Genomic DNA, 22,310 nt, shown 5'->3' with positions numbered 1-22,310 from the left:
ATTTCATACACATTGAAACAATATTTTATAAAATTAATAGGCACTAATAAAATATTCATCTAAAAATAAACAAATGAAAATAAATAAATATGCCCAGAGACAAAAGAATGATTATCTTGAAAGTACGAACACTTGGCTGAAGGCATAATTCTAAACAGCAGAGCTAAATTACAGGAGGAGGTAACACGATATAATTTTTCAGTTGCTGAGAAAAATTCTTCATCCAGCTAAACTATCACTCAAAGGCAAGGGTAAAAGCTAGGCACTTTCAGTACAAGAAGCTGAACATTCTTAGACCCTCACAAACCTAAGAAAAAAGGGCTGTATTCAAGAAGAAAACTGGTGCACAGGGAACAGACAGCAAAAACCCTGAAGAATGTGTTAAATCAATATAAGAACTGACTATAAAAAAACTCAGGGTACTGATGGTGCCTGATTAGAGGGCAGGGTGTGTCCCTGGTAAAGCTGCAGCAGCGGGCTTTCTAGCATGTAAGGTGAGATGCGAAGGCAGGAGACAGCAGGCCAGTGTTATGTGTGTGGGAGTGGCATGGACGGGCTGGTCACATTCATTTTCAAAATTAGGAAGTATAATGAAAGGAGGATAATACAAAGAAATCTCAATCATTCAATCCAAATGAGGGAAGGAGAAAAAGTGCAGAAGGCAATGGCAGTAAGAAACAAGGCATGGTCCTGACCTGGACAGAGTTTAGTCTCACAGGGGAGAGAATCTGCAAATAAGACTTTGGAGAAATCATTATTCATTGCTCACACAGGGTTTGGGAAGCTATTCTGAAAGCACTATTTTTTAAATTACACTTTTAAAAGAACCTCCGCATTGGTTAAGCACCTAGAATTGCTTCTCGGCCTTTTGGCTAAGATCAAGTGTGGTAAGCACCTAGAATGCTAGGGGTTGCGTCAGGTACCACCTAATACTGTATTTATTCCAAACAAGGTCCTGCAAGGTAGGGACAGGCATGCCAAGCTCACAGGTGATGCAATGCAGATTCAGAGGCAGGGGAAGCTGCCCAAGGCCACCCCAGCAGAAAAAGGCAAGGCCACAATTCCAGGGTCAGCACCCACATCCCTTCACTTTCTATGACTCCATCCTGTCAGATGACTTAAATAAATGGACACGTTCCAGTGGAAAAGACAGGGCCAGGTGTCAGCTGAACCGAGACACCTTGGGACCCAGCTCTGCTGGAAGAGGGGAGGAGCACATTCCTCACTAGGAGAGTATAAGCCACAAATGTGCATTTTGAGCATCAAAAATGCGAGCAGGCCGCTGTCTTGTGGGTCTTTTAATCCATCTGCCTCTAGAAATAGACACACTCTCAGCTATCTACGAACTCAGAGAGGCCAATAAAGGAAAAGCTTGCTGCAAAGAGATGAGCTGTGATTCATCCCGTGGGAGACTCAGAGAGGGGCTTCTCTGTCCCAGCATCCACTGGTCAATTAGTAAAAACAAGGCTGGCCAAAATATCCGCATCCTTTATGAATTAAGTTGAAAGCAAATCTGTGTCTCATTGATACAACTGAAGTACACTCTACATCTTTTCTTTACATAAGAAGAAAAATTAAGCCAGGCATGGTGGTGCATGCCTGCAATCCCAGCACTGAGGGAGACTAGGGCAGCAGGATCACCAGTTTAAGGCCAGTCTGGGTGACTTAGCAAGATCCTGTCTCGAAATAAAAAATGCTAGGGATATAGCTCAGTGCAAAGGCCCTGTCTCCAACCCTTGGTACCAAGTAAATAAATAAATAGATAATATTAAAAATGATTTAAAAGTACAAAAAATTATACCTAGTTAGCACCTTTCCCTTTGCCTTTCCGGTGTTGAGAATTCAATTTGGATAGATGGCTGAAGTTCCATCTTCCTGAAAGACTCCAACTTTTATAGTGTAGCTGCTGTGTTTCCACCAAGATGCTCTAGAATTACCCCATACTCTTCTGCCTTCTTACACAGAACACATTTCGTGTGCTCAGTGGACAGCTGTTGGCCTGCAGGAGACCCATCCCCAAGGTTCTGAAGTGTGACTCTAACGTGCAGACTGTCTCGTACATTGAGGTCCCAAGTGCATCCTGTGCACTTACTGTTGAGTTCTGCACTTCCTGGCTCACTGCACCTGCTGGAGAGAAGCCGCTTCCCCTGCACGACTTCTGGCTTCAGATCTGCCATGAGCCTAGACCCGGATACAAGAGGAGTAGAACCAAGGTCCCTCTCTTCCCTGAGATCCAGTTACCCCAGGCGCATCTCAAAAGCAACCACCTTCGGGAGGGATTTTTTTCAAAAGTTCCCAACTGGATGTGCACCCTCCTTCTCCCGACACCCCAAATACTGTAAACTTTCCTCACAGGGCATCTGACCAGCCCTTCCCACCCTGTAGAACATGTACATTCTCACCTCATCTGCCTCCTGCCTGCTGGAGACTCCTGTGGCAGCTGCCTCTGAGATGGGCCCCACTGATGCCCTGTCTGCTACTCACACTCTTCTGCAACCACCTACCCATGAGTGAGGAACGGACTTCGTGACTCACGTCTAACTGACGAGGATACCAAAGTGAACGACAGGTTGACACTCTCAAGAGGAGGGAAGATTACAAAATGACTCCCGCTTCTATGTGTGTTATTTCTTACTCTCACTCTGGAAGAAGCCAGCTGCCATTTCACTTGTAACCTTGAAGCCCATGTGGCAAAGAACAGACGTCTCTGGCCAGTGAGGACCAAGGCCCACCAACATCCACATGGTTGGGTATGGACGTGGGGCCTCCCTCTACCAGCCAAGCCACGGATGATCTTGCAGCCCCAGCCAGCATCTAGACTGCAGCTGGTGGGGGTCCCTGAGCCAGACCTATTGGGGTGGGCCCTGAGCCCACTCCAATTTCTGATCCACAGATAGGGCTATAAGAAGTCCTTGTTGTTTGCAGGTGCTGAGTTTAGCACAACTTTTTAGGTAGCAATCAATAATTAATATAATCCCTTAGGAGTCAAAATAGTACTTTGTTCACCTGTATATCCTTGATTCAGAACTTGTTGTGTAATGGTTTTTAAAAACTGTTTACTGAATTGAGCGTGAATTGGTCACTTTCTGGTTGCTGGGACAAACCACCTGACTCCCACAATCTAAAGGAGGAGAGGTTTATTTTGACTCATGGTTTCAGAGGGTTCAGTCCATGGTCATCTGGCTCCAAGGCAAAAACAGCATGGTGGAAAGGCCTGGCCAAGAAAAGCAGCTCAGTCCATAAGCAGAGTGAGAAGGGAGGAGCCAAGGTCAAGAATACACCTTCCCAGGCCACGCCCCCACCAAACAGTTCCTAACAGGACACTCCAGTTCCTAACAGCACACTCAGTTTCAAACTCATTCATGGATTAATCCGCTGATGAGTATGTCATCCTCATGATCTAATCACCTTCCCAAAGCCCCAGTTCTGACCACATGAGGCTCTGGGGAGACATTTTAGATCTGAATCACAATAGAGAGAGCCTCAAAAGGCTTATAATCTGATGAAAGAGAGGATCAGACATTTAATAAAATGCAACAAATATGTGTATATAACAACTGTAACAGGGTCCAAGAGGAAGGACCCTGGTGCTAAGGAATCCCATGGAAAGAAAGTTGGCCTCAGGATGGTGAGGAAAGACTTTCTGCAAGAGTAACGGACAAGCTGAGACCTGAAGAAAGAACAGGCATTCGTGAAGCAAGGAGGCAGAAAAGGCTGTTCCAGGCAGAGGGGTGAGCATGTGGAAAGGTCCTGTAGAAGGTGCGTAAGGAGATAAGTCTCTAGAATGCAGAGGAGAGAGGTGTGATGTGAGATATGAGATGAGGTCAGACTGCACCATCTTGGCAGGCCACACTGTTTGTTCTGCTTATTAACCAGAGAGATCAACACGTTTGATTCACGCACATGAGTGCATGTGCACGTATGTGTGTGTGTGTGTGCACACACCCAGGAGTAGTGTGGTCAGAGCTGCATTTCCAGCATATCATTCTGCCTGCCTGTGGAGAGTAGATTCCAGGGCAAGAAGCATGACAGTAGGCAGTCTTATGAGCAGGCTACTACAAAAGTCCTGGCAAAATGGCCTACTAGTTGCAACTCTAGTGGTTATGATGGACATAGAAGTAAACAGAAAGCAGAATCAACAATGATGGTGAACAGGCTTAATTTGAGGCATGACAAAAGGGGTGTGACAGGGACCCTGCATGGCTGTCCAGTCCCCACGGATGCTGGTGACCATGGTGGCTGAGGCTGAGGCATTGGGGCTCCTCTCCCAGCAGTGACATGGGCAAGCCTTGAATGATGAGGACAGTGCAGTGTCATGTTTGTTAATCTCCCAGTTCTCTGCTATATTCCAGACAAGAGAATCATCATAACACACCCACTAGTCTCAGAACTTAGTTAACATTTTCAGCAATGAATCAAATTTCTGCCTGGATGGCCAATCCAACAAATGACACATGGACAACTAGAAGAAAGAAATTCAGCTATGACCGGGAAAGTGGTTCCCTCCCAGTTTCTACCCTAATAAGCAAGGCCAGGCTGCTGGTGGCCATTAAATGGCCTCTGCTTCATCTTAACAATGACAGGAGTATTTATTACTCCTATGTGCCGGGTACTCTGGAAGTCTCTCTGCATACATTAGCTCTGATCTCACAAGGAAAAGACTATAATTTCTGCAACCAAGGAAGCTCAGAAAAGCAAAGTAATTTCCCAAGTAACAGAAGTGGTGAGCTGGTGGAAGCAGGATTTGAACCCGGCTCTGCCAGACTTCCAAGTCTGCATTCCTTCTCCGACACCACCTCTGCATTTCAGCTGAATCTTTCTTTCAGGGCTGCTTTACCTAGTCAGCCGGCTAACCCACAGCGTCAATTCACTTCAGAGGAAACAGCTGAAATGATAGGACTGATAGCTTTTTCTCTTCTCCTCCCATTCTGTAACCGACCAAGGCTGATTAGAAATGGAATTCCTAATTAACCATGCCCACAGCTCAGTGGGTGAGGACCCGGGCACCCTGGATATGTGGAGCACAACACGGCTTCCGGGATGAGTGGGAAACAGCTAACACACAAAGCTGCTCCCGAGAGAGACTCAACTGGGAGGTGTCACTTTTATTCGATCTAATGAAGGAAAATGCTGTACCTTTTTAAAGCATGCTTTAAAAAAGTAGTGAAGTAGAAAAAACCCAAGAAGAATCAGTCTCGTGTGGATGTGTCACAACGAGCTTAAAATAATACAGTTTCCAGGTGTGTGAACACGTGAAGAGCCGCTTGTGGGCAGAGCTACGCTCTGGGGTCCTTGGAATCCTGTACAGAGGTCTACATGGCAGAGAAGCCTGGGGTGCTCCTGCTGAAAGGGGAGGAGGGGAGTCCCTCAGAAGCCTGTGCTTAGAGGAGAGGCAACCAGCAACCACCAGATCCACAGACTCAAGGGCACAAATCACTGCGTCTCCCTCTCAATTTGTTAATCATGCTGGACCGTGAGGCCCACAGTCCCGTAGGAGAACCATCGGCTGTGTAAATTACAGGATGAGACACGCAACCACAAGGCCAAGGCCCAGCACCCGCAGCCCCTCCACTTCCGGGGCCTCCCTGAGTGTATGGATACACCAGGCAATGCCAGCCCCCCTACCAGCCCAGAGCTGGGTCACTGGCCTGCTGGGTCCCCCATGACCTGTACTGCTCTCATGGAAAGAGAAGGGACAGGCAAAGAGGTCTGGAGTCCACCGCCTTACCTCGGGCGTCAACGCGTTGTTGTCTGAGGTCTGGCTGGACAGCAGGATGTGCGTGAAACCCTCTTCCTTCCGCACCACAATGTCCCGAAATCGACAGTTGCTTTCGTTCTGGCGGACGCTGTACCTGAGCCTCTTATCAAAGACATAGTCCTTCTCAGCCTCCAGCTTCCTCTTCACGGGGCTGTGCAGGTTCAGCCCCCCATTGGTCAGAGCAGAGCCTTCAACAGTAGATAAGCAAAGTGAGAAACAATGGACACAGGCCACAATCTGCCAGAATGCAATCAGGATCGCCTGCACTTTCAGGGCAAAGGTGCGGGTGGGGCTGGTCCCTGTGCACTCTGTTCCTGGGGGTAGGGGGGGAGTGAAGAGCTTGGGGCTCACATGCTGCATCTCCAGAGTCAGAAGAGCACCTTGAGGGGCCTGGCCACGTGGTCCCGACCCCATCCCACCCCACCCCGCCACTTCAGCACACTGGTCTGTGAGCAGCAGCTTTTTCTCGGATTCTTGGCAACAGGGAATCCCGGAGCACTGGAGAAGCAGCCCTGCCCACCAGTGGACACACCAACGAGGAATTATCAGGAGGAGCAACCGTGGCCACTAGCCTTTATCCAACTTGTATTCCGTGCTAATAAGCACTTCCCAAAACACTTCGTGAGGATTATCTCATTCACTACGACAGCCAGAACCAGGGTGCTGACACCCCAGTGCTTCCTTGGGCCCTGAGCTTAGGGAGGTGAGGACCAGACAGGCGAGGTCTTCACGTTTTTCTCCTCTTCCAAGTCAATGATAACGGCTTTGCATTTTTATATCTTACATATTAGCATTCCAAATGGCTAGAGAATGCCCTGGTTGAAAAACATTTGAAAACTAATGAAAGATCCAGACTCAGGACGCTACCCAGTTGTCATCACCCTGTGAGAAGCATTGGGAGCTCCTGGGAGTCCTGAGGAAAGCATGTCATGTCTACACCCCAAAACCTTCTTCCAAAGCAGGCCTGGGAACATGCTCAAATGTGTATTTTGAAAACTTCCAAGCCCAGGGTGCAGGGGCAGACCACAAATTGTCAATATCAGAAATGAAAGAGAGTCATCACTACTGATCAGATGGACATTGAAAGGGTAATAAAGAAACACTATAACAACCCTCCGCCCATTGATTTGATAGCTTGGACAAAATGGGACAAATTCCTCGGAAGACACAAATTTCCGAAATACACAATGTCAATAGACCTCTATTAAATAAATGAACTCAATAATTAACAATCTTCTAAAAGAGAATGTACTAGATTCAAATGAATTATACCAAACATTTATGGAAGAAATACCAACAACTCCCACAATCTGTTCCATAAATTAGAATCAGAGGAACTTCCATGTTGCCCCATTATTCAAATACCAAACCATATAAAGATACGATAAGAAAACAAAACTATAGATCAGTATCTCTCATGCACATGGGATGTGAAAGTTTTCAAAAATATTAGCAAATCAATGCCAACAGTGGGAAAAGAGAATTTTATGCTACAAACATATGCAAAGTTGATTCAACAGTGGAACATCAGTCAAAGTAATCTACTGTATCAGTAGGCTGAAGAAGAAAACAATTCTATACTCAGATCAATTGATACAGGAAAAGCATGTGACAAAACCCAACAAAAGGGCACTTGCCCAACTTGACAAAGAACAGCTATCTCTGGCTACAAAATACTTCCAGCCACGATCAGACCTAAGGGTGAGAAGCTGGATGCCTCGCCTTTAAGATCTGAAACAAGGAAACGATGTTCTCAGTCCTGTTCAGCATCACCTTGGAAGTCCAAGATAGTGCACAAATACGAAAAAAAGGAAAGGGAAAGGGAAGGATTCTAAAAAATGAGAAGGAAGAAAAACAATGAATTTTGCTTACATATGGTAAGATTACTTAGAAAGCACTGAAGAACTGAAGGGGGAAAAAAATCAACTATTCCTGGAACTAATAAGCAAATTCACCAAGGTCACAAGACACAAGGTTAATATACAGGTCAGTTACTTTCCCACATACCAGCAATGAACTGGAATTTGACATTTAAAAACAATACTATTTGCAACAGCACCCAAAATATGAAATACTTATGTATAAATCTAATAAAATATGTACAGGATCTCTTTATAGGAAACTATGAAACTCTGATGAAAGAAATAAAAAAGGATCTAAATAAATGGGGAGATCTTCTGTGTTTGTGAATTAGAACACTGAACATTTTAAAGACATCAATTCTTCCTGACTTGATTTATAGGTTCAATGCAATGCTAATCAAAATTCCAGTAAGATATTTTGTAGATATTGTCAAACTAGTTCTACACTTTATTTAGGAAGGAAAGAAGACCTAGAATGGCCAAAAAAATACTTCAGAGTAAGAACAAAGTTGGAGAACTCCCACTACATGATTCCAAGACTTAATATAAAGCTACAATGATCAAGACAGTGAAAAAATTGATACATAAGATCAATGAAATAGAATGGCAACCCCAGAAGAGACCCAAATAAATACAGCAACAGAATAAAGACAATTCAGTGGAGAAAGGACAGTCTTTTTCAACAAATAGTACTGAAGCAGACATTCCATTTGCAGAAGAAAAAGTGACCCTGGTCACAAACTTAACATTTTTCATAAAAACCAATTCAAAATGAATCACAGCCCTAAATGTGAAATGCAAAACTATAAAACTTACAGATGGTAACAGGATAAAACCCTAGGAACTTTGGGTTTGGCAAAGAGTTTTCAGATACAGCACCAGAAACAAGTTCCATGAAACAAAAAACTGGTAACTTGAATTGGTAACTTTAAGTTATTAAAATTCAAAACTTCTGTTCCTTGATGGACATTGATAAGAGAATCAAACAAGCTATATACTGGGCCATAATATGTGGTAAAGTACATATGAGATATTTTGTATCCAAAATATACAAAATAACTCTTTAAAAGGTACAGTAAAGAAAACAAACAACCCAATACTTAAAAATGGGGGAAAGATCTGAAAAGACACTTCAGATAAGATACAGGCAGCAAATAAGCATACTGAAAAACGCTCATCATGGTTTGTCATTAGGGAATTAAAACAAGGAAGTGAAAGCCAGGAGACATACACACATCAGTCCGCTAACATCCAAACAACCGACAACATCAACTGCCAGTGAGCATAAACACGGACTCTCTTTCACTGCTGATGGGAATATGAAGTTGTGCAATTACTTTGGAAAGCCGTCTGGTCTTCTCTTAAAAAACTAGAGTCGGGCATGGTGGTACACACTGTAATCCCCACTACTTAAGAGGTTAAGGCAACAAGACAGTAGAGTAGGTTCAAGTCTAGGCTGGGAAACACAACAAAACTGTCTCAAAACAAAAAAAGGATGGGGGTGCAGCTCCCTTCAGCACTAGCCTACCAGGCTCAAGGCCTTATATTCAAAAGGAAATGCAATCTTAGCATATACAATCCAGCAATCATCACCATTTCTAAGAATTCATGTGCCAAGACTATTTGGAAACCTTTATCCACAAAACAATATAAAACAATCACCAAAAATTGGAAGCAACTGAGAGGTCCTTTAATCACAGAATTCATAAACAAACTGGCACCTCCATATAATGGAACATTACTCAGTGATAAAAAGAAATAGCTGTCAAGCCACAAAAATCAATGAATTTGAAATGCACATTGCTAGGTAAAAGAAGCCAGTAGGAAAAAATCACTGCATTATGAGACTCCAATTAGATGACATTTTAGAAATAGCAAAGCTATAATGACAGAGAAAAGATCAGTGTTTTCCAAGGGATCAGAATAAGAAATGGGTTAAACAGGTGAAGCACAGGGGATTTTTTTTTTAGGGCAACGAGACGATTCTGTATGATACCATAATGAAGAATCCAAGACATTAAGCACTTGTCAAAACCCAAAGAACTTTACAGCACAGAGAGCAAATGTGAAAGTGTGCAAATTTTAAAATATCATTTAGGAGGCTGTGGGGTCCCAGGATGGCATGCATAATGTGACAAAAGAATCTAACAGTATTATTATGTATGAAACGACCTTACTGAAGGTTGGAGGGAAAGCTGCCAAAATAGGCAAATGTTAGAAATGAGTGGACTCTAAAATTAAGGAAAATGATGCCCTAGGTAAGCTCCATACTACAGTGACTACCGCTGATTCCACGGAGGAGAGAGTTGACCACTCTAAGGCTGCTATGCATGTACCAGAATCAAGAGATTCAGCAGGAGGGGAGCAGGAGGGAGACACAAGGTTTTCACCGCCCCAGTGGGAGTTTACAGGTAAGCAGACATCATGAGCACATTCGTGTTCAGCTTAATCCCGATCCTGAAGGTTGTATACAGAGCTAAGTATGCACGCCTGAGTTAGAACACACACACGTGTCTCCTTGCCCTGCCAGCTGAGAGGACCCAGAATCAAGACATCCCAAAAGCTTGGCTTCTAGTACCATTCTCCATAAGAGGCACCAGGGTACCTGGAGAAAGGGCCAACTCCAGGGAGTGAACAGGAGGCATCCAAGATAAGATTACCCAGGACGGAAGGAAGACTCAAGTAGAACACGACACAGTGACCTCCACAATGACGAGGGTTTGTCCGAAGGACGCAGGAGCCAAAGGAGAGACTCCCCATGACCAAAGCTGAGACAATTTGAGCAATGAAACAAATGACTATTGATTACACCTAAAAATAAAGGAACTATCTATCAGTCCATATTGATATCAATAAATGATTGAATAAGTAATAAATCCAGGAGGAGAGACCAATCTTCCAGGTAAGAGAATTCCGGTTCATTTACACAGCTCTCCAACTTCGAGGCTGTTATTTGCTTTAATCCTCACAGGCCAGCTTTGCACAAAATTGTTCTGGTAGTATTTGCAGCAGGATCCTTGTCTCTAATGACAGCAGGTCTTGAAGAAAAAGCCACAGCTACGCACAGCCCTGCTCAGCCCAGTGCTTGCGGAAGCCCCCAGGGACGTTCCTCGGTACCCGGGGCTCTGTGGGGATACTCAGGTCCTCACCTGATCTCAGCCATCTCAGCCAACCGGCCAGAAGCAATGGGGCTCGTACCTTAATTAGCACCCAGGGTCTTGGAGAGTCAAGCAGGGGTCAAAGCCAGGGACCAGGGCAAGCATCAGGGGGGCGAGCAGCCCACAGAAAGGGGATACTGCAGGGGCAGCACTGCAGGGCACAGGGGATGTGCCCCCTGTCATCCCACAGCTTCTGTGAAGCCACCTCATTTTGTACTTTTCCATTACTCAAAGCAACTGGGCTTTGTCAAACATCAAGATGCAGCTCCTGACACCTGGTAGGATGATTTAATGAACTTCAGAAAGTGAACACGAGCATTTAATTAAAAGGCTGTGTCGGGGGAGCCGTTTCTATAGGGTTCAACTTGAACCCTTGGCAATGTATCAGGGCTTCCTGATCCGAACTGGATGATTCTGCAGCAGCCTGGGCAGATCTGGGCCCTGGGTTTGTGGGTTTGCAGAGGTGTCCCCCACAAGGGGGCTTCGCTGGCCCCCACCTGTCCAGAAGCCAAGCAAATCAGAGCCTCAGAGCTCCATCTACAAGCCCCAGGCAGGGCCAGGCTGGGGTGACATCCTGCTGCCTCACAGTGCGTCACAGCACTCACAGGCAGAGGCTGTAGGAGGAGGAGGACTCAGGCTCCCCTTATCTGAGCAGCTCTAAGTCACCCAGCAGTCCCTCTGAGCAGCCACTGTGAGTCTGTTTTACACATGAGGATAAGCGAGTATCTTGTGGATGCCACAAAGATCTTCAATGGGAGAGGCAGGATGGGAGCCAGCTCTCTTTTTATTTGCTCCTTCAAAAATCTAATTCTGGGCCAGCTGCCCTATGAAGAGACAGAGTTCCAACACAGAGAATAAGGTCCCTGCCTACACGGGGCTGCTTCAGTGCAGGGCTAAATCATTGACAAATATCTCGTACCTAAAATAATTACAGACTCATAAACAAGAAGGCGTGCAATAAAGAACCACACGGACTGACTCGGCACAAAGCCGCTGGGCATAGGGGTAAGCAGTCCCCAGAGAGCGAGTGCTCTGGGCCTGGACAAGGAGGAAGGCCTGGGATTCTGTGGAGGCACCAGGCTCAGCTGGCTGATATGGACCTGCGAAGCTGCAACAGCGTTGGGCCGGGAAAGGACAGGAGCCTCGAGAGCCCAGGCCATGTCACCCACAGCCGAGACACTCAGTTCTGCATCTCTCCCCCAGGAGATGTAGGACAGAGTAGCTCTGGCCTCTCACACTGTGCCTGTCACCTGCCCTCTGGGGCATGGTGTCTCCCAAGAGCCTGCCACCAGCTGGCGGGGCAGGCACCATGGAACACACGTGCTGGAAGCACCGGAGTGCGGCACTTTGCAGGGAGGCGACACAGAAATCCCAGCCCCGTGTCCGCTAAGGAGGGGAGGCTAGGAAGACACACGAGCTCGGGAGCATCAGCCTCCTCGTTCCTCAGGTGGGGTTGAAAGTGGCCACTTTGGAGGGTTGTTTTGGATCTGCTCAATTAGAGAACTTGCGGTTCACCTGGACACCTTCCTGGTGTGGACTGAACGACAAGGCGATCACAACAGAGGGACGAGCCATGGTCCCTTGGCGCCGCGCCTCCCACTCTCCATCCACCCCAAGCCCAGGCCGGAGACAGGGCATGTTCTCAGGCCCCGAGGGGATGCTGCACCCAGGAAACCCGGTGAAGGCCACCCAAGGGGCACCACTGCATTCAAACCCACACCCCATCCAGTGAGCCATGCTGGGCCCTGAGTGTCCCATGTGACACAGAGACACCAGTGGCTCTGCACACTGCGGCAACTGGAGGACAGGAGGGCACAAGGAACCCCTCTATCCTGCCAGCTTCCTTCCTTCAAAGCACAGAGGGCTATTTCCCCGTTAAGACAGCTCCATGAACTCTTGCTCCACTATGGCACTTCTGCACCAAACACACGGAAGTGACAGGGAAAACACAAAAGGAGAAATTCAATAAGATGACGCTGGGCTCACAAACACGATAATCATTTCTGACAGTGAGAGGCAGAGAGCATCCACCAAGCAGGGAGCAGGGCTGGTGGGCGGGGGGGGGGGGGTGGTCCCCCAAAACAACAGGGGCTCAAAGTCTTCCCTGCTTGATGGAAAGGCAACCCCAGCTCAGGGCCATTCACGTTCACCAGGGGGCTGAGTCCCCCTCCAACAGGAAGGCAGAGCAAAAGTAACAAAGATGTGCTGCCTACTGGGAGCTCAGGGCCAGGTGGAGTCAAACACAAAACTATCAGAGAAGCAGGGTCCGGGAGAAAGCAGTGAAAAATAAAAATGAAAATCTCCCTCTTAAAATGAGCCTCCACACCAAAATCCCAAAGCAGGCAGACATCGCATGCTTAGATATCCAGCCCACAAACCAACACAGGAAGCATGAATTGCTCCAAATAAAATAATGCAAGTATCATGAAACAGGGACTTTAAAACAGGACTGTGTCGAATGCCCAAAGTGAGAGAATACAAGAAAAATGTATTTAAAATAAACTAGAAATTTTCAAACCAAAAGCAGAAAGAAGGAAATGAGGACAATGAGTGGGATAAAGAACTAATTTAAAAGAAAATACTGAATAGGAGAAAACATTTGTGCACCACAGGCAAAGGACTAATATCCCCAAATTATAAGGAGCTTCTAAATATTTAAGGTAAAAAGACCAAAAAATCCTCCAGAAAAAAAAAATGGACAAAAGATATGAACAATCTACAAACATTACATCAAAATGTCCTTAAACATAAGATTTCAATTTCATTCCAAAGAATAATATAAATTAAAACTCATAATAAAATAAATGAAAATTAAAACTACACTGAAATATCCATTCTTAGCTGTCAGGTTGGCAAAAAGTGAACATCCTGATAATACCCTGCTAGAGAGAATGTGGGGAGTCTGGTATTCTCTTAATTGTGGAGGGGGTACTAAAAAGTACAACCAAGTATGAAAGGGAATTTGGTGATATTTGACAAAATTGTCTTTGCACTTATTCTCAACTAATAAACCTACTTCTATAAGTTTAACATGAAAATATATCTCCAATGGTCAAAAAATATGCATATATAAAATTATTCTTTATAGGGTTATCATTGTAAATATTGTCAACTACCTAAATGCCCAAGCATAGATTGCTGGAAATAAACTGAGGTATATCTCATAATGGGATATTATGCATCTGTGAAAAATGAAGAAGGCTACCCCTACAAACTAAGATGGGAAAATAACATAGATAAATCTGCTTGTTTTTCAAAAAGAGACACAGGAAGAATGAACCAGAAAACAATGAAATTGGTTACCCACACACAGTGGGTTGGGAGAATGGAATAGAAGGGATAGGGAAGGAAAGACAGAACTCAGAGTATATCTTTTTGGTTGAATTCTTAGAAGTATGTCAAAGCATTTAAGATATAAAATAAAATAAAAAGAGCAAAAATAAATGCAAATAGAAATAAGCGAACCTAAGTATATTTAAAACAACTGTAACCATGCTGAAGGGGGATGGGAGAAGAACCATCACAAATTACATCTGGACACAATATTATAAGTATATACCCTGAAATAAACCTCTAATTCTTATTAGTGAGTTTGCTGTACACAGTGGCAAGGGTAGAGCAATTCCAAAAGTAGTTTATAAATAGTACAGGCTGAGAAAATGAGTAAATATGAAATGCTGTGAGAAAGAGTCCTCATTATGGAAGAAGGGACAAACAAATATGGAATGGACAAGACAAGCAAGCATCTGGTGAGATGAGAATGGAACTACAGATACAAATTCAGGTCTAAAAATTTGGATATATTTCCCAGCTCTGTCAGCTCAAAGAGCTTAGAAGAAATGAAATCTTACTAACAATGAGCCACCCTAGATTCTCCATGTTGGTTTCTGAATAACAATCACAACCAAGATAAAGTAGGGCTTCTAGAGAAATGGCTGCTCCCAGGGCTTGAACAGGCACGATACAGGTTGGGCTGCACAATCTTAACTGTGCCAGGAGGTAGGAAGTGCTCAAGAGAAAAACCAGAAATGTCAAAAGGACATACAAAGTAGCTTCAGTGGGCTCCCCCTGGCCAAATCTAGGACAATTTGAACATCAAAATAAATAACAGCAGGAATGGATTATAAACCATTGTCATAAAAGAAGAATCCTTAAGTCTGTATGGATAATGAAGGATGGGTGGATGAGTAGTGGGTGGGTGGGCAGATGGATGGGTTAATGAATAGATGGATGGGATGGATGAGGAAGAAGGAACAGCATCATTATCAAGTATTCCAGTGAAGATGCACAACCTCAATCTAATCACAAAGAAACATCAGGCAAACCTAAAACACCCAGTAAAATAATCACAGGGTATCCTTCAAAAATAGCAGTTTCATTAAAGATAATGGAAAACTCCTCCAGGTTAAAGGAGACTAAAAGACATGATGACTCAAGTATCATAAGATTCTAGACTAGAATGGATTTTATATTGGAGAAAATAAATATCTTTAAGACATTATTGGGATAATAGAGAAAACTGAGATACAGACTGTAGATTAAGAGTACTGCAGCAATGCAAAACTTCTGGAATTTCATAAATGTACTGTGTTTACCTAAAAGAATATCCTTTGTCTTAGAAAATATCTACACTGAATATTAAGGAGTCAAGGAGGCAATATCTGCACTATCTATAATTATATGGCTTATAAAATCAATAATTTGTATATAACTCATATATGTTATGTGTATATCTCTATATATACATACATGTATATTTACATGCACAGAGACACATACAAAGAAAGTAAATATAGCAAAATGTTGAAACAGGTGAATCTGAAAAGGGATTTTTGTCATGTTTTCTGTAAGTCTGAAATACTTTCAAAATAAAAAGTTAAATGCATTTTTAAACACAATTAACCTGCAAACAAGAACCAAATTAAACTTTTTATACAAGGCATAACTCTAACAAACACTCAAAGAGATAATAGCAGAATATTTTCTAGAACATAAAAAGCTCTTTGTCTGGCAGAGCACTCTAGGTACCAAGCATAATTAACAGACAAATAATAACGAAACTGCAGAATGTCATGGATATAAGACACAACACACAGAGAAAAAAAAATTAGCAAAAGGGAATGGCCAGGCCAGTGATTTATCTCAGTGGCAAGCACCTGCCTGGCAAGGGCAAGGTCCTGAGTCCTATCCCCAGTGCCAAAAAAAAAAGGAATGATGGCCTGATAAAAGCAATAACAAAGATTTGATAAAGATGAGCTACTATTGTCAAAATGCAGAGAAAAAAATAATTATCAAAAAGGAATTTTATACCCAGCTAAAATGGCCTTTAGAGGATCAGGTAAATGGGCATTTTTCAAAATTCCCACACTAAGGCAGGTTACCTACCACAGACTCCAAAAGAAATATTGAGAGAAACTTCAGAAAACTAAAGCTAACTGAGAAGAAGATAGGGGAAAACGAAACAAAGCAGGTAAATTTTTTTCAGTAAATGTAATTATTGGTTGTAAAAATAATTATCTTTGATTTTTAACAACATTGGGTATACAAAACAACAATAAGGTGTAGAAGGGACATGTCCAACGACATGTTAAAGCCAAGGAGAGGTTCTTTGCTCTATTCAATAGGAAGACCTCAAATTTGTTAGAAAAACCATCATAGGTAATATGTGTGCTAAATATAATCCATATCTGGATTCCAAGTCACCCTAGGGGGAGAGGATATATAAAATGTATCAATCCAATTAAAAGTAGGATGGGTCAGTGAAAAAGAAAGGCATGAAAGGGAACGATAAAAAGGAAACGTAAAGTAAAATAGTAGAAATACCCCAAATATATAGATTATCATGTTTGTCTGTTAACAGGTTAAATTTATGAATTAGAAGATAGAGATAACCAAATTAGACAAAAGAGTAAAAGTATGTAGAGAGTTTCTTGAGGAAAGACATGGAAAAACACAGAAAGGCCTCTTAACTCAGCTAATATCAAACAATAGAGAAATGCCGGAGTGAGGGAGTCAGAGCGTGGATCCACAGTGCACAGCGTTCATGTGCAGGTAACACACACACAGAGAGAAACCTGGCAGACAGGTAAGGTGACAGCTACCCTGGACTAGAGGTGAGCTGTCTAGGGAATCAGGGGCAAAGGACTGGGATGTTGATGGGGAGCACTGAGGATGGGGCAGACCACAGATGAAGCACAGAACACTTTCACCAAGCAACATCACTTTTCTGGAACACGGCCACTCCTGGAAGGGCTCAGAATCCACACCCAAGTTCTCCACCAAAAGCACATCAAACCCCAGGCTCAGAGGAATACCAAGATCCCTTTGGATAGTGAGGAAGGAAAGGAAAGTCCAGGCGTCACCCAGGGATGCTATCCCCAAGTGAGGGATACACAATCCATGCTGGTCTCACACTTAACACGCCTGTCCTTGGATTCTGGGGCAGCTCTTTCAGGATCACAGAGCAATGTACCTGTCCCCGGACAACCCCAAACTGATCTCCAGTGTTGCTGTGTTGTCTTCCTCAAAGTCTCTTCTCTCAATTTGCACTAGTAGAATACTCATAGTTGTCGAGTGGGGGCCTCATAGGTTACCTCATTCAATCCTCATCAGAACTCTGTAAGATCCTGTCCTTATTGTCACTTGACACATAAGAAAATCAAAACCCAAGCCATGCCACAGGGAGGTGTCAGCATGGGGGTCACACGCAAGCACTGGGACTTCAAGCTTCATGCTGGACCTCAGCACGAAGATTCTGAAGCCTAACTCTGGGCCTGGGCCCTCCCCTGGTCTGGTGCCCAGGATGTTCTGCTCTTTTTCCCAAGAGCCCAGTCTTTGTTGGACAAAACAGGAAAGAGTTTATGCATTACACCCAGTCCCTGTGTTGCATGACACTGTTACCCAGATGTCCCATCAGACTGGGGTCTCCTTTGTGTGTACAGCAATGAAGCCAGCACCTAGAAGAGAGTGCAAGCCCAGCAAAATGTTCATAAGTTAACGAGCAAACCAGCAAACAGGGGAACCACATCAGGCAAGCACGATATTCCACATGCCAAATTCATCAGTAACATTCCCAGTGCTTGCCTCACTCACATAGGAAGTCTTAGCCTCATGAAGCATCAGTCACACTTCCTAAGCTTTGTATTTGTCTTCTGCGTGAAAATAAGTGCTTTCTGCAATCAGGTTGATCCTGCATCCAGAGGACTAAATCATGCTCATGTCACACCTGGCTCACAACAACTGAGTGAGATCTCACCTTTTGGAGATGCCTGAGAGCACCGTGTGGTGTGAGAACTGTGAATTTTCCTTCCCTCGTGAAGAAAATAGTAGCACCTTGTGTAGCAGGAGCCATCAGAACACAGATGGAAGCCGAGAAGAGTCATTCTCCTTCCTGGGGGGACACCTGCCTCCCTCCGCGTGTTAGTCTCACCTTGCCCTGAGCAACTCCTTCCTGTGCGACCCTCTCCCCATTCTCCAGAGCAGCACGACCCTGTTGCCCAGCTGTCTGTCCGTCCGTCCTCCATTTACAGTCCATACTGCACCACCTTCCATCACTTGTCACTGTGACACGCCTGGCCCTGGGGTGCGCTTCTGTCCAAAGACAGGTATGGACCTGCTCTCAGGACCCGGTAGTCTAACTCAGCACTTCCTAGCACAGCATCCTGCAATGGTGGAAATGTGCAATAGCTGCATGGTTCAGCACAGGACCCAGTAGCTACAGAGATTTTTTAATCCTTTTCTTAATTTTAACTAGGTGGAATTTAACTTCAGCCACCCACAACTGGTGCTGGATAATTATCCACGCCTTATATAACCTTACATACCTTGACTTGGCATTTCTCAAAAATCTGGTTCTCTGCTCATCCCCAGATGGAATCCTTTTTTGTTTTTTCTTTTTTTCTTCAATGCTGAGGATTGAACCCAGGGCCTTTGTGTCAGGAGCAGTGCTACATAATTTTAGGGAAAAATCATTTGGTTAGCCTAGTTCTCCTGCCTACAGCCCAGCTATGGAATTCCGAGACACAATTCCATTTTGGCCTCCGGTCACAACTGAGACCTCAATGATCCGGTGAAGCTGTTTGTGATTCTCCAGGACAAGAAACATCCTGGGAGCTGAAAACATCCTGGGAGGAACAAACATCTACTCAGTTCCTCCTTGTTCTTGGATTGTTACCATCTTGTTTACCCGGATGTACTGAACTCTGCATTTCATTTGTTACATTTATTTCTCCCGATGTACTGAATAAAAGGTGCGGTAAGCTGGGGGCTTTCGTCTCTGCCGCCCAGAGCAGCACTGATCAGACCCAAAGCTCAGCTTCTTCTCAGTCTCATTTTTCTACCTTTCCTGTAATTCACCGTGTGCTGCCGTGGCTCGCAGGAGACCAGGACTCACTGCAGAGCTTCTGGTAACGTCCCCTTTCCCTGTTCCCTACACCTTTGCACTGACTTACATCCCCAGCCCTTTTTATGTTTTATTTTGAGACACAGGGTCTTGCTAAGTCACTAGGTTGCCCAGGCTGGGCTTGAACTTGCAATCCTCCTGCCTCAGCCTCTCAGACAGCTGGCATTACAGGCGCACCACCATTCCCAGCTCCCAGGTGGCTTCTTGAAGGCATGGGCTGTGGTTGTTAGTCCTGTGATTCAGCACCAGTGACGCCCACACAGAGAAGGCCACACACCCTCGTATGTGGGATGATCAAACACTACACGTGCACTGGAGGGCCTACAGAAGTTCCCACCTCCTGACCAAAGGACACAGAGTGGAAAGCAGGATGAGGACATGGGTTTCCTGCTGACCTCATAAAAAGATGCAAGCACCAAGCATGTTCTTTCACTCCCCCACCACCACCTTCTTGGGCCGCAGACAAGTCTGTAAGGAGGAGAAGAAGAGGCACCAATCCAAGAGCGGCTCTGTCTGGCCCTGGGGTGGGGGTGGGGGGCAGTGCAATAAGCAAAAGAGCTGATGCATCACCTGGCAGCTGAGCAAAGCCCCTGCCACCCTAGAGGACGAACATCTTGGTGACACAGGCCAGGGACTTGCAGCTGTAGTGCTTAGTAGAGCAAGTGCAAGTCTTGTGCAGAAGCCCCTCCTGGGCCGTGCTGACCCACAAGAGATCCATTTAGCATGCAGGCTGTTGGGGTGCCACAAAGGAGAAGGAGGACAATGCAAAGTCAAAGAGTCAAGACCTGCCTCTGTCAACAAATCACAGGGCAATGATGCACTGGCGTCAAGACTCTCCAGCTCTGGACAGTGCTTCCTTCACCAGCATGGGTCAGGAGCTCACAGCCTTTGAAGAGGGGAGGGAAGTGGGTGCAGTTGGAAAAGCCCTGTGATCGCTCCACCCACGCATGTCATGAGACTTTAAGACGGGAAGCAAAGAGCTCAATATGCACCTGAATCCCTGGACGCGCACCTCGTCCTCACAGCTGGTCACCAGCCCAGCTCCCAACTGTCCCCATACTCAGCATCCCTGAGCCCCAGGCCCAGTGCAGCTACAAAGCTCAGAGCCACAGGCACATTAAGCAAAAGATCTTAGTCGTCACCTGACACGCTCTATAATTATCCCTGATAAAATCCATACACTCTGAATTTCAAGAAAGTTGAGGTTCCAAGACTGCTTAGAAGTGCTGGGAGTGATGATTATATACATCTTGTGATGTTTCTTGTCAGGCGTCTAAACTTTTTAAATAGCAGGGCAAAGCATGAATTCAAAATGCAAAGTAACCTGATTAAAAGGAACTATTTCTACAGGTCAAAGCACGTTTCCCGTGTTAGAACCCGCCAAGGTCGGACCGACTCCAAACACACCATTGTGCCAGATTCCAGGTACACCACAAAAAGTCCTGCAAGGTGTTCACAGTATAAGTGGCCCTGTTTAAAACTCATTTTACCTCCTTTTCTTGCCGCTCCTCCGCTCAGACTGACAGCCCCCCCGACTTTCGAGCCTCACCTTCCGTTCTTGTCCCTGCAGCACCCTGATGCTCAGGACTGAGGTGCTCAGACGCTCTGTGATTTCCATCCCAACGGCCGGCAACGCCACCCCTGCCCACCTTCACACAGTGATCTTCCGCCTGAATATCCCTCTTCCCGGAAGCTGTCTCCTGGGGCCCTCACGGGGTGGATCCCGGCCCTTCCTGAGTTCTCCGCACACTCAGCTTTGCAGCCCGTCACCGTCACTCACCGGGGACCAGCTGATCTCTCCATCACCGGAATGAGCTTTGAATTCTTTGGAAGATGAGGCTGATGGCCCCTGTATCCTCCCTTCCCAGCACATTGAGGGTGCAAAGTAAATGCCGGTTTGACTGAATTATGGGGAAAATTTATCTCAAAAGGCTAAAATAAAAAGGTTTTCAAATAGGATACAGTTCTTACCTGGACCTGGGCTCCCTCAAGAAGCAAGACAGCAATTGTTAAGAACAGGAGTCTAGACACACACCACCCAGAGCCGAAGCCTGTGACAACCACCAATCATTAATGCACCCACATCTGCCTCAGTTGCCATGCCTGTAAATTGGGAGAGGGATGGACACTACCTGATGGGATTAACTAATTACTACACTGACAGCACTTGGAACAGGGGCACACAGCCCGGGCTCGGGAAATGCTGGGTATTTTGACAGGGAAAATGTCACTTTATTTGCCATTTCTTTTCTTCCCAAGACCGCGAGCATCTTTTTTAGATTTCTCATTGTACTCCCAGAATAAGGTCCACAGAGACCTACTGGCCGGACAAACAGTGCTTGACAGAGCAGTGTTTAATATGGGTCTGATAAAGACAGCGTAAATGGAGTCTAAAGGTGATGTTACAGATCTTCTACAAATCTTACTGGAGTATAGTTTCCATGTCTATATATCTTTGTGTGTCCAAGCTCCTGCATCCTTCGGGCCTCAGGTAAGATATCACTTCCCCTACTCTCCTTCCAGAGGGTCCCAGCTGTGTGTAGGGTACCCCACATGCAGTATGGTTCCTTGTAGTGGTTTCTCCTTCCCTCCTCTAAGCCACAGGTGGAGTCGCTGATGAGAAACTAGGTCAGTGAAGGGAACTCTAAGGAACTCAAACTGTATTTGAACTCTAAGGACTACACTTAGAACCGTCTCTGACAGTGTAGGGAAGTGACAGAGAATCAAGAAAGAAGCTAAGAGTTCTCTAGGGCAGAAGAGCAAAGGATGAACGTGGGGACAGGAGCCTCCAACTCAATGACACTGTCACCAAGATGGCAGCTGGGAAACTCAATACTGACGTCGATGGGGAAGTCACAGACATTGAGTCAGGTGTCCACTATGCAGGGGTGGGGCCTCTTGAATTCACCTTGCTGGCTTACATAATGGAATGAAATTAATACACTTGTGTTGATAGGGCACATTATAAAACAAGCAGCTTCCTTGGAGGAAGAAAAACAAACACCATTAGCCCCGACAAGGTGCCAGGACGCCCCCTCAGCTCTCTGAGCAGGAGTTTTAGTTCATGTTGCTGAGGTCAACACTGAAGGTCAAAAGCTCAAAGATTTGCCTCATCACTCATGAGGGACAGA

At 45.2% G+C, this 22,310-nt stretch overlaps 1 protein-coding gene across 1 annotated transcript in view; it reads right to left on the bottom strand.

Annotated features, from left to right (window-relative positions):
• Positions 1-22,310, bottom strand: part of Cdyl2 (chromodomain Y like 2) — a 170,450-nt gene that overhangs the window by 22,656 nt on the left and 125,484 nt on the right. The window contains exon 3 of the mRNA XM_087204016.1: positions 5,729-5,946. Coding sequence (XP_087060142.1) covers positions 5,729-5,946 — 218 coding nt within the window. The remainder of the gene's footprint in view (positions 1-5,728; positions 5,947-22,310) is intronic.

The sequence above is a fragment of the Heterocephalus glaber genome, unplaced genomic scaffold, assembly GCF_053883595.1.
Source record: "Heterocephalus glaber isolate CG9 unplaced genomic scaffold, H.glaber_assembly_v1.0 deba00000071, whole genome shotgun sequence".
Taxonomy (NCBI): Eukaryota; Metazoa; Chordata; class Mammalia; order Rodentia; family Bathyergidae; genus Heterocephalus; species Heterocephalus glaber.
Note: the sequence above shows the minus strand (reverse complement) of the source record. Positions and strands in the feature narration are given on the sequence as shown.